The sequence below is a fragment of the Zalophus californianus genome, chromosome 16, assembly GCF_009762305.2.
Source record: "Zalophus californianus isolate mZalCal1 chromosome 16, mZalCal1.pri.v2, whole genome shotgun sequence".
NCBI classification, from domain to species: Eukaryota; Metazoa; Chordata; class Mammalia; order Carnivora; family Otariidae; genus Zalophus; species Zalophus californianus.
Genome location: NC_045610.1, coordinates 31,018,103 through 31,035,051, shown reverse-complemented (window position 1 = coordinate 31,035,051; position 16,949 = coordinate 31,018,103). Strand labels below are relative to the sequence as shown.

Sequence of the window (16,949 nt, the reverse complement as noted above, 5' to 3'; positions counted from 1 at the left end):
TTGGGGTGCACGTACCCCTTCGGATCCCTACATTTGTATCTTTGTGGTAAATACCCAGTAGTGCAATTGCTGGATCGTATGGTAGCTCTATTTTCAACTGTTTGAGGAACCTCCACACTGTTTTCCAGAGGGGTTGCACCAGCTTGCATTCCCACCAACAGTGTAGGAGGGTTCCCCTTTCTCCACATCCCCGCCAACATCTGTCGTTCCCTGACTTGTTAATTTTAGCCATTCTGACTGGTGTGAGGTGGTATCTCACTGAGGTTTTGATTTGGATTTCCCTGATGCCGAGCGATGTTGAGCACTTTTTCATGTGCCTGTTGGCCATTTGGATATCTTCTTTGGAAAAATGTCTGTTCATGTCTTCTGCCCATTTCTTGATCGGATTATTTGTTCTCTGGGTGTTGAGTTTGATAAGTTCTTTATACATTTTGGATACTAGCCCTTTATCTGATATGTCATTTGCAAATATTTTCTCCCATTCTGTCGGTTGTCTTTTGGTTTTGTGGACTGTTTCTTTTGCTGTGCAAAAGATTTTTATCTTGATGAAATCCCAGTAGTTCATTTTTGCCCTGGCTTCCCGTGCCTTTGGCGATGTTTCTGGGAAGAAGTTCCTGCAGCTGAGGTCGAAGAGGTTGCTGCCTGTGTTCTCCTTTAGGATTTGGATGGATTCCTGTCTCACGTTTAGGTCTTTCAACCATTTGGAGTCTATTTTTGTCTGTGGTGTAGGGAAAGGGTCCAGTTTCATTCTTCTGCATGTGGCTGTCCAATTTTCCCAACACCATTTGTTGAAGAGACTGTCTTTTTGCCATTGGACATTCTTTCCTGCTTTGTCAAACATGAGTTGACCATAGAGTTGAGGGTCCATTTCTGGGCTCTCGATTCTGTTCCATTGATCTATGTGTCTGTTTTTGTGCCAGTACCATACTGTCTTGATGATGACAGCTTTGTAATAGAGCTGGAAGTCTGGAATTGTGATGCCGCCAGCTTTGCTTTTCTTTTTCCATAGTCCTCTGGCTATTCAGGATCTTTCCTGGTTCCATACAAATTTTAGGATTATTTGTTCCATTTCTTTGAAAAAAGTGGATGGTATTTTGACGAGGATTGCATTGAATGTGTAGATTGCTCTAGGTAGCATTGACATCTTCACAATGTTGGTTCTTCCAATCATGAGCATGGAATGTTTTTCCATTTCTTTGTGTCTTCTTCAATTTCTTTCATGAGTATTTTGTAGCTTTCTGAGTACAGATCCTTTGCCTCTTTGGTTAAATTTATTCCTAGGTATCTTATGGTTTTGGGTGCCATTGTAAATGGGATCGACTCCTTGATTTGTCTCTCTTCTGTCTTGTTGTTGGTGTATAGGAATGCCACTGATTTCTGTGCATTGATTTTATATCCTGCTATTTCCTGAATTCCTGAATGAGTTCTAGCAGTTTTGGGGTGGAATCTTTTGGGTTTTCCACATACAGTATCATATCATCTGCAAAGAGTGAGAGTTTGACTTCCTCTTTGCCGATTTGGATGCCTTTCATTTCTTTTTGTTGTCTGATTGCTGTGGCTAGGACTTCTAATACTATGTTGAATAGCAGTGGTGAGAGTGGACATCCCTACCGCGTTCCTGACCTTAGGGGGAAAGCTCTCAGCTTTTCCCCATTGAGAATGATATTCGCTGTAGGTTTTCATAGATGGCTTTTATGATATTGAGGTATGTACCCTCTATCACTATACTCTGAAGAGTTTTGATCAAGAAAGGATGCTGTACTTTGTCAAATGCTTTTTCTGCCTCTATGGAGAGGATCATATGATTCTTGTTCTTTCTTTTGTTAATGTATTGTATCACGTTGATTGATTTGCAGATGTTGAACCAGGCTTGCAGCCCAGGGATAAATCCCACCTGGTCATGGTGAATAATCCTTTTAATGTACTGTTGGATCCTGTTGGCTAGTATTTTGGTGAGAAGTTTTGCATCCATGTTCATCAAGGATATTGGTCTGTAATTCTCCTTTTGGATGGGGTCTTTGTCTGGTTTTGGGATCAAGGTAATGGTGACCTCATAAAATGAGTTTGGAAGTTTTCCTTCCATTTCTATTCTTTGGAACAGTTTCAGGAGAATAGGTATTAATTCTTCTTTGAGTGTTTGATAGAATTCCCCTGGGAAGCCATCTGGCCCTGGGCTTTTGTTTGTTGGGAGATTTTTGATGACTGCTTCAATTTCCATAGTGGTTATAGGTCTGTTTAGGTTTTCTGTTTCTTCCTGGTTCAATTTTCGTAGTTGATACATCTCTAGGAATGCACCCATTTCTTCCAGGTTATCTAATTTGCTGGCATAGAGTTGCTCATAATATGTTCTTATAATTGTTTGTATGTCTTTGGTGTTGGTTGTGATCTCTCCTCTTTCATTCATGATTTTGTTGATTTGGGTCATTTCTCTTTTCTTTTTGATTAAGTCTGGCCACGGGTTTATCAATCTTGTGAATTCTTTCAAAGAACGAGCTCCTAGTTTCGTTGATCTGTTCTACTGTTCTTTTGGTTTCTATTTCATTGATTTCTGCTCTGATCTTGATTATTTCTCTTCTCCTGCTGGGTTTAGGCTTTCTTTGCTGTTCTTTCTCCAGCTCCTTTAGGTGTAGGGTTAGGTTTTGTATTTGAGACCTTTCTTGTTCCTTGAGAAAGGCTTGTATTGTTATATACTTTCCTCTCAGGACTGCCTTTGCTGTAGCCCAAAGATTTTGAACAGTTGTGTTTTCATTTTCATTGGTTACCATGAATTTTTTTAATTCTTCTTTAATTTCCTGGTTGACCCATTCATTCTTTAGTAGGATGCTCTTTAGCCTCCATGTATTTGAGTTCTTTCCGACTTTCCTCTTGTGGTTGAGTTCTAGTTTCAAAGCATTGTGGTCTGAAAATATGCAGGGAATAATCCGAATCTTTTGGTACCGGTTGAGACCTGATTTGTGACCTAGGATGTGATCCATTCTGGAGAATGTTCCATGGGCACTAGAGAAGAATGTGTATTCTGTTGCTTTGGGATGGAATGTTCTGAATATGTCTGTGAAGTCCATTTGGTCCAGTGTGTCATTTAAAGTCTTTATTTCTTTGTTGATCTTTTGCTTAGATGATCTGTCCATTTCAGTCAGGAGTGTGTTAAAGTCCCCCTCTATTATTGTATTGTTGTGTTGTCAATGTGTTTCTTTGCTTTTGTTATTAATTGCATTATATAATTGGCTGCTCCCATGTTCGGGGCATAGATATTTACAATTGTTCGATCTTCTTGTTGGATAGACCCTTTAAGTAGGATATAGTGTCCTTCCTCATCTCTTATGACAGTCTTTGTTTTAAAATCTAATTTGTCTGATATAAGGATTGCCACCCAGCTTTCTTTTGGTGTCCATTAGCATGGTAAATTGTTTTCCACCCCCTCACTTTCTTTTTTTTTAAAGATTTTATTTATTTGTTTGAGAAATTGAGAGAGAGAATGAGAGATAGAGAACACGAGAGGGAAGAGGGTCAGAGGGAGAAGCAGACTCCCTGCTGAGCAGGTAGTCCGATGTGGGACTCGATCCCAGGACTCCAGGATCATGACCTGAGCCGAAGGCAGTCACTTAACCAACTGAGCCACCCAGGCACCCTCCACCCCCTCACTTTCAATCTGGGGGTGTCTTTGGGTCTAAAATGAGTCTCTTGCAGACAGCGTATTGATGGGTCTTGTTTTTTAATCCAATCTGATAGCCTGTGTCTTTTGATTGGGGCATTTAGCCCATTTACACTCAGGGTAACGATGGAAAGGTATGAATTTAGTGTCATTGTATTGCCTGTAAGGTGACTGTTACTGTATATTGTCTGTGTTCCTTTCTTTCTTTTTTTTTTTTTTTTAGACAATGCCATTATTTTTATTTAAAGCAAGACATGAAAAATTAAACACATCTGAATTTAAATTAGGGAGGAAGAAGGGATAATACATAGTGCCCAAAATATGTTCTGTGGTCCTCATGGTGACAGTATTAACCAGGCCACCAGGCCTAGGAGATGATTTTTCCCTCGGCTCCAAGGATCAACCTGCCCAGCAAATGGCAGAGAGACTGTGATAGGTGACTTTATGTGTCACCTGGACTGGCCACAGGGTGCCCACATTAAAACCTTATTTCTGGATGTGTCTGTGAGGGTGAAGGGATTAGCATTTCAATCAGTGGACTCAGCAGACTGCCCTCCCCAGTGTGTGTGGGCATCATCCAATCCATGGACGACCTGAATACAACAAAAGGTGAAGGAAGGAGGAATTCACTTCTTTTTTTCCTGCCTCACTGCTTGAGTAACAACATCGCATCTTCTCTGCTTCACAGGCCCTCAGACTCAGGACTGAATTACACACGGCTTTCCTGGGTCTCCAGCTTGCAGACGGCAGATCGGGGGACTTCTTACCCAATTTGTCATAATCTCTCTCTCTCTCTATCTCCTCTTGGTTCTATATCTCTGGAGAACACTGACTAAAACACACATAGCCAGACAGTCTCCTTAAGCTGTCTGTGTTCCTTTCTGATCTATGCTGCTTTTAGGCTCTCTCTTTGCTTAGAGGACTCCTTTCAATATTTCTTGGAGGGCTGGTTTCGTGTTTGCAAATTCCTTTAGTTTTTGTTTGTTCTGGAAGCTTTTTATCTCTCCTTCAATTTTCAGTGAAAGCCTAGCTGGATATAGTATTCTTGGCTGCATATTTTTTTCGTTTAGTGCTCTGAAGGTATCATGCCAGTCCTTTCTGGCCTGCCAGGTCTCTGTGGATAGGTCTGTTGCCAATCTAATATTTCTACCATTGTAGGTTACATATCTCTTCTCCCGAGCTGCTTTCAGGGTTTTCTCTTTGTCTCTGAGACTCGTAAGTTTTACTATTTGATGTCGGGGTGTTGACCTCTTTTTATTGATTTTGAGAGGGGTTCTCTGTGCCTCCTGGATTTTGATGCCTGTTTCCTTCCTCACATTAGGGACGTTCTCTGCTATAATTTGCTCCAATATACCTTCTGCCCCTCTCTCTCTTTCCTCTTCTTCTGGGATCCCAAATATTCTAATGTTGTTTCATCTTATTGTATCGCTTATCTCTCGAATTCTGCCCTCGTGATCCTGTAGTTGTTTCTCTTTTTCTCAGCCTCTTTATTTTCCATCATTTGGTCTTCTATATCGCTGATTCTCTCTTCTGCCTCATTTATCCTAGCAGTTAGTGCCCTCATTTTTGATTGCACCTCATTAATAACCTTTTTGATTTCGACTTGGTTAGATTTTAGTTCTTTTATTTCTCCAGAAAGGGTTTCTCTAATAACTTCCATGCTTTTTTCAAGCCCAGCTAGTATCTTTAAAGTCATGATTCTGAACTCTAGGTCTGACATCGTACTAATGTCCGTATTGAGTAGGTCCCTGGCAGACGGTACTACCTCTTGTTCTTTTTGCTGGGATGATTTTTTTCGTCTTGTCTTTTTGTCCAGAGGAGAATAGATGAATGAGAGAACAAAATGCTAACAGGTTAACAACGTCCCCAGCAAATTTACTCTACACACATCAGAAAAGACCTGAAACCGGGGGAAAAGAAATAGAAAGAAATAAAAAAGAAAGAGAAAAAAAAAAAAGATAAAGAAAAAGATAAAAACAAACAAAAACAGAACAAAACAAAAAAAAAACAGAATATGATCAAATATGATCGGGCTAGTGCATAGATCAGTGCCACACACTAGATTTTGGGCGTATTTTGATCTGTTAGAAGAAAGTGCCTCCTAAACTTTTAAAGGAAGAAAGACTTATGTATGTACAAAATAAGGGTTGATACAATGAAGGGATGGAAGATGACTGTAAAGATGAAAATTATAAAAGATTTTATAAAAGGAATTGATAAAATAAGACGTTGTTTGAAAAAAGAAAGAACAGGATTTAAAAAAAAAAGAAAGAAAGAAAAGAATAAAAAAAAGGGAGAGAATGTGATCAGGCAGGAGACTAGAACAAAGCCATACAGTAGTGATTTAGGGCATATTTTGATCTGTTAGAAGAAAGTGTATCTCAAAATTTTAAAGAGAGAACAACTTATATATATATGCCAAAAATAAGCGTAAGTACTCTGAAGGGATAGACTATGACTCTAAAAATGAAAAATAAAAAATGTTTTTTTTTTAAAGTGATTGATAGGATGTTGGTTGAAAAAGGGAAAAAGAAAAATTAAAAAAAAAACAGTTAAAAAAATTAACTTTGAAAAACTAATGAATCATGCTAAAAAAGCCATGAATTCTATGTGCAGTATTCCCCTAGTGCTGGAGTTCTCCTGTTCTCCTTGATCGGTAAACTTGGTCTTGGCTTGTTGGCTGTTCGTGCTGATCTTCTGGGGGAGGGGCCTGTTGCCGTGGTTCCCAAATGTCTTTGCCGGAGGCAGAATTGCCCCGCCCTTGTCAGTCCGGGCTAAGCAAGCTGCTCGGGTTTGCTCTCAGGAGCTTTTGTTCCCTGCAAGCTCTCGGCACAGCTTTGGAAGACCAGGGTGAAAATGGTTGCCTCCCAATCTCCACCCGGCGTAGCTGGGAACTCAGGGTCCCACTCCTCAGTGCGCCCCCAGAGAAAAGCAGTCACTCCTGTCTCCCCGGTCTCCGGCCACACTCTGTGCTCACCCGGCCTGTTACCGAGCATTTCTATCTCTGGCACCCGACCTCGTGTGTCAGTCTCCAAACCCAGCAGATCCCTGCCGTGTGCTCCCTCGCTGCTCCTCCCGGGGGAGAAAGGAGAGTCTCCCCGGATCTGCCGCTTGTTGGGTCCCTGCTGGAGGAGCAGTGGCCCGACTGTGTCACTGATCGCAGTTTATGGCAACCCCGAGCTGAGAGCCCGCGCCTCGGCTCCGTCTCTGCAGCCGGCTTCCCCGCTCCGATACCTGGGAGCTCTGCCGCACTCAGGCACCCCCGGTCTTTCTGTGACCCCGAGGGTCCTGAGACCACACTGTCCTGCGAGGGTTCCACCTCCCGCTTAGCCACTGGAGTGATGTCCTTCAGTGGAGCCGACTTCTAAAAGGTCCGATTTTGTGCTCCGCGGCTCTAGCACTTGCCAGAAGTGGCCGACGGAGGCCCCCGCCCCTGCCGTCAATCCTCCCGAATATCGCCTCAGATTCACTTCTCCGCACGTCCTACCTTCCAGTAAGTGGTAGCTTCTCTGTTCAGAGAGTTGTTGTTACTCTCTTCTTTGATCTCCTGTTGAGTTCGTAAGTGTTCAGAATGGTTTGATCCCTATTCAGCTGAATTCCTGAGAGTAGACGAAATCCAGGTGTCCCACTCCTTCGCCATCTTGCTCTGCCCCCTCCTATTATAACTTCTTTATAAGCAACCCCAAAGAGTAGCCTGGCTCCTGTCATTTTCATTCATTCATTCACTCAACATGTATTCAACAAATATTTGATTAGCAGCTACCACATGCCTGGCATTGGACTTGAAACTGGGGGCACAGTGGAGAACAAGACAATGATGGTCACTGACTTCGTGGAGCACATACTCCAATGTTCTAATTATCTTCCTTTCCAATAAACTTCTGATAATATCCTCAGATGCAGAGAAACATCTGGGGTGGCACCTTGAGGCTCACGCTCAAAAGCATTCATTCCCACCAGTGGCTACCCCGCATCTCAGAACTTTCTTCTCTTTCCACCTGGGGATGAACTTTCTTTTCACCCAGGCATTTTCCCCCTACTTACCTTTCTCAAATGTTTTAATCCCCATGTCACACAAACCTACTTGTCCATTCCATTTCTCACCATTTTTTCCCAAGAGGGGTAGAGGGTCATTATGAAAATGGAATTTTGTCAGCCCAAATTGGTCAGTCATATTGATCTTATTATAGTCAACCTATAGAGTTGAATATTCATATTATAAAACTTTATAGGCAACGCACAGTGAAGTTCATGATGAAAATAACAAATAGAGGGTGAATTTTGTATGTTTTGCATACTTTTCCCCCTAGCTGAATAGTAAGGAACCTATTCACAATTTTAGAAAAGAGTGACAAGATCACTTTTATACTTCCCATCCTACACAATGTATTTACTATTTACAAGAGCTTTGAAAATGGGAGTACTTAAACAGAATTGGGTTAAACTATAATGGGTCTCCAGCTTAAAGGGAAAAGGTATCCAGTTAATTTCTTTACACTTTCTCTTCAGGATAGTGCTTTTACCTTCCCTAAAATGCTGCATTGCAGGAACAACCAGCATTCCCCTTCTTCTCAAAGGATTTTCTGATCAAAATATAGATAGGACTGTAATTTTACCTTGTGCATAGTTACATGTTCTTCTCATGGTTAAAGACATTTGTGATTCTTTTTTTTTAAAGATTTATTTATTTGAGAGAGAGAGAGCACAAATGGGAGGGGCAGAGGGGGGAAGAAGAGAGAATCTCAAGCAGACTCCCTGCTGAGCATGGAGCCTGACACAGGACTTGATCTCATGACCCTGAGATCACAACCTGAGCCTAAATAGTTGTAAGCTTAACCAGCTGTGCCACTCAGGTGTCCCAAGACACTTGTGCTTTTGAGCATCATTCCCTGAGATGGGGAGGCTAGAACATCTGGTCTCCTGATGACAAGCACCTCTGAACTGGTGTCAAAAGTCAGGCTTATTCCTCCTGTCTTGAAAACACTCAGAACTGGGAAGGAATTGAGAAAGATGTTGCAATACAGGTGGGGCAGGGCCTAAATCAACATAAACTTTTGTGAAATTTTGATTCTCTCCACTGTCATTGACTAGCTCACCCCTGTGATGAGAGGGTGCTCATGAGGTCAGTAAAGCTGACTAAAGATAGTCAGGCAAAGCCAGGTTATTCAGGAACCTCAGAGGAGTAACAGCTGCAAATAGGACATCCTATGTTAGTGACAACAAAAGAGAAAGCTGGCATGACAGTCTCGAATGCACGGGTATAAAAATGATGCCTAGAAATAGCCTAATTCTCTGCAGTGACTTTATTGACTAAAGGCAGAATCATCCGAGTGGAAGAAATGAAATACACTTGAGAATTCTGAGTTTGTCAGCAAAATCAATGCAGAAATATGATATGGAAAATTTTCCTGGACAAAGGGAAAAGCTAAGTTGATCCCAGACTAATAGATATTAATCCATGCAAAGGAAGACTATGGCAATAGAAGGAGGTTGGTCAGTCAAAAAAGTGTAGATAAATGGGGATCAGAGCAGCAAAACCTGGCATTGTGTGCTCAGTCCTAACCAGGGGAGAGAGGTTGTACATTTGGAAGATTAACCACAGTCTGCATATCCTTCAAGGAACCACACAGTGCATTTGTTAAGAATGTCTCTAGAGTTGGATTAACCTGGTTGGAACACCGGGACCCTAGCTTACCTACCTACTTGCTTATTTACTTACTTAATTACTGTCTGGAACAAGATACTTAAATTTTCTGAGCCTTGGTTTCTTCATATGTAAAATCAAGATAATATTAACAGTTCCTTGCTGTTCTTTCTTCCTGGGAATATGGTGAAGCTACATTTCCCAACCTCTCCTAAACTTTGAGGGGTGGCCATGTGACTAACCTCCAGCCAGTAGTATATGAGCAGAAAGAATCTGCAGTTCCTCCAGGCCTGACCCATTAAAAACTTCCTATATTCAAACTTCCATCCTCTTTACTTTCCCACTGTTAGATGTGGTAAAGCCTCTAACATCCTGGATACCTGAGTGAGTGTGTGGAGCAAAGGTCCTTTACTACCTGGAACCACCTTAGACAATATGTATGATAAAAAATTAAATTCTATTGAGTAAATCATTATTCCTTTGGAGACATATTTGATACAGCAGTTAGCCATCTTAACTAGTACACCACTGATTGTTTTGATGAATTTAAAGAGATGTGTCCACGTATAAGATGTAGGATAGCACCAGCACAGAGAAAATGCTTAAAAATTATAGCTTATTATTTTTTATTCTTAGCTAACCCAGACTTCTTTGAGGCTGGTGAAGGCTTCAAGGTGGAAATTGATAAATCAGACTCAGCTGAAGTTTCTTTGTTTTTTACTTGCTATATTAGCCAAAAAGCACAACACAGGCTATAAAGGAGATGATAAATACATGTTGGCATGAGTGAACAGGTCTCCAATGCCTTCCTTTTCTTTTCAGGTGACATACCCAAGATGGGGTGGGCTCAACAGCCCACACAGAGTGAGGGAGTTGTCAAGTCAGAAGAACCCAGAACTGCACACTCATTGTCTTCATCACTTTTAGCTTGGGATTAGGAGGTGAAGTAAAGAGAGAGGCTACATCAGATCATATTTGTAACATGTCATTTGAGCTTAGGTTTACATTTTTTTTCTTGCTGAACCACAGTTATGTAAAGTTCTTTCTTCCATATTTCATTTCCTACCATTCCACTGGGTCTACTAGAGGTTTCAACACAACAGGACAAGCTACCAGACTTTTGACTTTCCTACCATCCTTCTAGCTTTCCTTGATTTCCAAATTACCATGCATTCCAATTAGCTTTCCTGCCCTCTGTAAGTAAAAACTAAAGCCCAGGAGTGAGGACACAAGCACTGGCCACAAGAAAGGAAATCCATATTACACATGAATATATTAATATGATCAGTTGTCCATCAGCCACAGGGTCATCATTCTTTATCCCCCATCCTGCATTATTTTTTTCATGATATTTACAGCTATTTAAAATTCCATTTTTTATTTATTTGCCTACTTATTTACTATCTGCCTCTTCCCACTGATGTAACACTATGAGGACAGAGACTTTATCTTCTTTGCTGCTGTATCCTAGTGTTCAGAACCAGTGTGCCAATCACCAAGTAGATACGAAAGAAGCATTTTTTTTTTCAAATGAATAAATGAATTAGTTGAATGAATGTATGTTTGTCATGGGTCGGGTTTCCTGGATCTGTTCAATTCTCGAGGACTGATCGAAGAGTCTAGACCAACAAAGCTAATTATTGGGCCCCAGACCAGATCTGGTACCAAGATAAGGTTATTTTGTGGGTATGTGCCTGGATATCCAGACAGCTGGAATCTTCAGGCAAAGTGACTCTAGACAACAATAAAAATATTTGGGAATGAATATATTTGGGAATGGAAATTTGTATATCACCCAACTGGAGATGAATCTAGCTTATTGTCACTCTATTTATTGCAATTCATTATTCTCCTTTCTGGTATCAGGAAAAGATTAGAACCCTTGTTCTTACTTAACCTGGAGGGGAAAATGCTAAGACAAGATATAATCTGCTCACTAGAACAAGTCTTGTCAAATTCATCTCATGTCTTTTTTGGTTAGGGTCATTAAACCGATGGATCTGGGGAAATGTTCTACAATAAAGGATTTCATGGGGTCTCTCAGGTTATCCTCAGAGACAAGAAGGAAAGTGGTGGAAAGTTGGCCTATGATTGAATGACAATCCCCAGAGGATGCAGCAGGGGTCTTTGGTGATGGATTTCAATGGATTTGGTATGAATACCTGGAATACACAATGATCAAATCTGTGGATCACAGACAGAGTTAGAAATAAGAACTAACACATGGGTGACAGAATCAGGTCCCACAAATTTCTTATTGAGCTGTAAAAATGGACCAAATATAGCAAGACTGAATTTAATAGAGATAAGTATCAAGGCACGCTGAACTTGGGTTCAGCATATTAATCACATATTCCATCCAACTAAATTCCTTTAAATCGACCAAACCATTTCCAAGCTGCACAGTGAATATCCTGGAAAACTCAGTCCCTGACATCTTCCAAGAGCACAAGTCTAGAGTCCTATTTCCCAAGGTCAGAGCTAACTCATTTTTTTTAAGATTTTATTTATTTGACAGAGAGAGACACAGCGGGAGAGGGAACACAAGCAGGGAGAGTGGGAGAGGGAGAAGCAGGCTTCCCACGGCGCAGGGAGCCTGATGCGGGGCTTGATCCCAAGACCCTGGGATCCTGACCTGAGCCGAAGGCAGAGGCTTAACAACTGAGCCACCCAGGTGCCCCAGAGCTAATTCATTTTTTGACCCAGTCTGTTACCAAGGCTCCTGATGCCTTGCTCCATTTCTTGACATTGGCCAAACACTTGCCCTTTGGCTCTGACCATGAGCTCCCCTCTGCTACTATAATCCCATTTCCCCTGCTTTGACCCCATCTGGTTTATACTCTAGCACCTTTGAGCCCAGTCTCCAGGACCCATACCAGCACCTTCTCTGATCACAGAAAGCTTAAGGACAGAATGCTTGAAGCATTCACCAATCTTGGTACACATAAGGAAAATGTGGGCCCTTAGTTTGCTAGAAGTACAACACAAATGGTCTCACCATGAGACAGGTTAACAAAACACCACCGTAAACTTGAGTCATAATGCCATATTCATGGTGCCAGAAATTAGAGAGGTTGTTGATGCTCTCTGCGTGCTCTGTGATAGTCACACCACATCTTGAGATAGGTACCGGCTTCTATGTATTGAACATGCTGGTGTATCTTGAGAAATAAAGTGGAGAGACTTGAAACCATATCCTATGAATGAATGTTCCCCCTTTATTCCCAGGGAAGAAGAAGGGAAGGAATTCCCTTGGTTTTACAAAAGTAAAACTTAGCTGAATACAAAGATATGCTCAATGCAGAAATTTTGGAGTAGACAGATAAGCATAAAGGTATATGTATCTTCATTCTTTTTTTTCCATTCTTTCATCTTCTGTGTGTGTCTATACGTGTGTGTGTGTGTTTATGACATTGATTCATACTTTACTGCTACCTTTTTGTACTTTATAATATATTAGGGTGGTTTTTTTTTTAAAGATTTTTATTTATTTGAGAGAGAGAGAGCATGAGAGAGGGGAGGGTCAGAGGGAGAAGCAGATCCCCCCCCCCCCCCCCCCCGTGGAGCAGGAATCCCGATGTGGGACTTGATCCCGGGACTCCAGGATCATGACCTGAGGTGAAAGCAGTCGCTTAACCAACTGAGCCACCCAGGCACCCCTATTAAGGTGTTTTGATCATGAGAATGAATATTACTCTGTAGCAGGTTCATTGAAGAATGCATGTGAGAACTTTTTAAAAGTACAGAGAGGGGATTTTTGTTTTTAAATGTTAAGAAAATATTATGTATGACTCCATGCTAATTTAGATGTTTTTTAAAAGGAAAACATAAATTATCACAACTGACCCCCAAAGATGTCCACTTAGCTGTGTCTCTAGCTTGAGGCTCTCTGGATGAAGACCCTTGTCCACCTGATCACACACTCCCCACCTTTGACACGTTTCTACCCTCTCTCTAAGGTAGAGGAAGTAGCCCTCCATTTGCCATGCTTCATCCCCTCTCCCATCTCCCTTCTCCCCTCTCACCTTTGTGAGTTCTGTCAGGTGGCTGGCCTGGGGAAGTGCCAAAGGAACCCTAAACACTGTTCTCAAACTGGCTGAAGAAGGCTAGTAACTCCTGGTAATTTCAGGCTGGTTTCCAAGCTGCTTGCTGAAGTTAGACGTGGGGACAGAGTTCTTAGGCAATTCCATTTTGCCTGCCACCTTTCCAGACTCATTGCTTGGCCCCACAGATCATCAGCTCTCACCTTCTCCCTCTGGGAAGGAATGGATGAGAAGATGAGCTGTTGTATCACCTGGAATTGGGCTGTCTCTCCCCAATCCCGGCTTCCTCTCATAACGCACCAAATCTAAATCCTCCAAAAGCTACTATGTCAGCTATGGCCCACAGCATTCCAGGAAATAGGGCCACCTGAGGACATCCCCTCAAGTTCTAGAAAGAATGGGAGAGTTCCAAAACCACCTTTCAGAGTGTATAAGCAAGACAGACTAAAGTATCCCCACTCCCCATACAGACATAGTGATGACCTGTCTCTGTGCCTTGTCTCCTGCTGTGTCCTCTGGACGGAGTGCTCTTTCCCATCTCGTGATGGCTTACTCGGCTTCAAGGGCCAGCTCAAAGCAGCCCTGCACCAGGAGTGCCAGTGATTTTCCCTTCACAAATGGCTAGCCCACAGGGCACACATTCTCCTATCTCTTATGGTACTCTTTCCTTCCCCCTCCTGTTATACTGACAAATGCAAATGCCTTAACTTCCCCCCTGGTCTATACGCTTCTTTATGGCACGGCCAATGGCTGATTTACTTTTATTTCCCCCAAGGGCAGTCAGCAAACAAACGAAGGATGCATTATTATCCTAAAAGCTACCTGAGTTCCTGGTGCCCAGGGAAAAGCTGCTTACATCAGTTTTTCCTGGGACACTTCTTAAGCAATCTCTCTTTCAAAACACACTAATTCCTGCCACCTTCCCATTTCTGGATTCTTTTCTAGCACACTCTCGTGTTCTACACAAGAAATTAACACCACCTTGACCTGCAGGCAGGGAGAGGTGCTAAGCAGTAGCCACAAACCTCTTCCACACTTCTCCATTCCATCCCCAAAGTGAACCCCTCACAGGACCTGTCTCCAATCACTTTAGGAAGAAACTGGGGGCCCCCTGCAGACGTACCCCTCTGCACAGTGAGGCAGTGTGGCCCAGTGGGAAGTGCCGTGGCCCCAAAGTTGAAAACCCAGGCTCTTGTCTTAGCTTTCTCTGACTCTGATCTGTTGAAGAGCCCCTTTCTTCCCAATTTCTTCTGTGTAGAAATAAAATCAATGCCCCCCCAAACCTCTTCCAGCTTCCTAACCCTTTAAGTAAGATCTTATGTGAAAATGAACACAAATAAAAACAGAGCTGTCCTCATTGAAATTAAAAGGGATGTGGCTTAATCTTTCCTGTGTATTTCTCTTTGTCCCACTGACTCACCTCCACCTGCCTCTGTTGGAGCCCCTGGGAACCTGAAAGGGCTGTACAGGACAATCTGAAAGCCACTGAAGAGAGACAGTCACTGAGGAGTCCTCCTAATCTGAGTTTCTGATCCCATAATGTGGATACAGTGATGGCCCAACACGGAGGGGAGTTGAGGGCAGCAAAAGGTGGTGGAGGAGAAGAACCTGAGATCCACCCAGGAACATGATCCCCCGTGTGCACAGACAGACTACATACCAACATCCCAGGTCTTACTGGTTGTGGGGCTGCTTAAGGGCAGGACCCTGTTTTATTAATCCCTCCATTTTCACTACCTAGCGCTGTGGCTGGATCAAAGCTGTCGTTTCTCCATCACATCTAATGACTCTCCGTAAGTACGAGTCCCCTTCTATGCCTCCTCTGATAAAGCATCAGGTTTACCCTGCTTTGCATCTAAACGATTTGTTTATATGCCTACCTTGTCACCATGCTGCAAGATACTCAGGAGCAGGGATAGTATCTTATTCATCTCTGTATCCCAACCAGGCAGAGAGGACAGAATGAGCCATGAGTGAAAAGTCAGGAGAATCAACCTGGAGGTGTTTGGAAAACAACAGAAGAGCCAGCAGCAGGAAGTCTAAGTGGGTAGAGGACAATAAGTTGTAAAGATAGGTCAGGATTAGAACACAGTGCCAGACTCAGGTGGACAAAAGGAAGGCTTGCAAAGGCAGGCTGGTAGAGAGTTCCTAAGTGTGGGCTCTGCAGTAGGTAAGACCCTGGTTCTGGCAACCAGTACTGTAACTTCTCTGTTCCTCAGTTCCTCCTCTGTCAACGTGAGTGGATAGCATTACTCACCTCATAGGGTTCTTTTGAGGATGAGTAAGGATGCACGTAGAACAAATCAAAACCTGAGATACCACTTCACACTTGTCAGAACGGCTAAAATTAACAGCACAAGAAACAACAGGTGTTGGTGAGGATGTGGAGAAAGGGGAATGCTCTTGCACTGTTGATGGGAATGCAAACTGGTGCAACCCACTCTGGAAAACTGTATGGAGGGTCCTCAAAAGGTTAAAAATAGACCTAACCTATGATCCAGCAATTGCACTACTAGACATTTACCCAAAGGATACAAAAGTACAGATTTGAAGGGGTACATGCACCCCAATGTTTATAGCAGCTTTATCAACAATAGTCAAACAGTGGAAAGCGCCTGAATGTTCATCAACTGATGAATGGATAAAGAGGTTGTAGTATATATGTACAATAGTACTGAACCATTAAAAAAAGAATGAAATCTTGGCATTTGCAACAATGTGGATGGAGCTAGAATGTATCATGCTAAGCGAAATAAGTCAGAGAAAGGCAAATACCATATGATTTCACTCATATGTGGAATTTAAGAAGAAACACAGAGGAAGATATGGGAGGGGGAGAAAAAGAGAGAGGGAAACAAACCATAGAGACTCTTAATAATAGAGAACAAACTAAGGGTAGATGGAGGGCGGTGGGTGGGGGATGGGCTAGATGGGTGATGGGCATTAAGGAGGGCACTTGTTATGATAAGCACTGGGTGTTGTATATAAGTGATAAACCACTGTATTCTACTCCTGAAACTAATGTTGCACTGTATGTTAACTAACTAGAATTTAAATTAAAAAAAAATTTTAAGGGAAAAATAAATAAACATCTCAATTTTAAAAAAAGATTGCACATAGAGTAGTTAGCATGGTGCCTGGCATATAATAAGCTCTCAGATGTTAGCTATTATTATTTTACCATTTTTGCATGCAATTCATAAAACATTTTTCCCAAATCAGCAGCAATTGCTCAAAAATATTTGGTAAGTAATTCCCTTTGGGGGCTGTGAAAATAGAGAAAATATAAAGGGGAGACTCTCAATAAGCTGCTTATAAATAGTTAGGCATTGTCTTAGTCTGCTCTAGCAAAACAGCACAGATGGGTTGGCTTATAAACAACAGAAATTCATTGCTTACAGTGCTAGAGGCTGGCAAGTCCAAGATCAAGGTGACAGCCTGGTGGCCTTCTGGTGAGGATCCCCTTCCTGTTCAGAGCAGGTGCCTTCTGGCTGTGTCCTCACACAGTAAAAGGAGCTAGGGATCTCTCTGCAGCCTCTCTTAAAAGGCACTAATCCCATTGCTGAGGACTCCATTCTCATGACCAAAGCACCTCTCAAAGGTCCACTTT

General features: G+C 42.2%; 1 protein-coding gene across 1 annotated transcript in view; it reads left to right on the top strand.

Annotated features, from left to right (window-relative positions):
• Positions 1–15,113: 15,113 nt before the first annotated feature.
• HLF (HLF transcription factor, PAR bZIP family member) overlaps positions 15,114–16,949 on the top strand; it is an 87,094-nt gene continuing 85,258 nt past the window's right edge. The window contains exon 1 of the mRNA XM_027624945.2: positions 15,114–15,132. Coding sequence (XP_027480746.1) covers positions 15,123–15,132 — 10 coding nt within the window. The 5' untranslated portion in view covers positions 15,114–15,122. The remainder of the gene's footprint in view (positions 15,133–16,949) is intronic.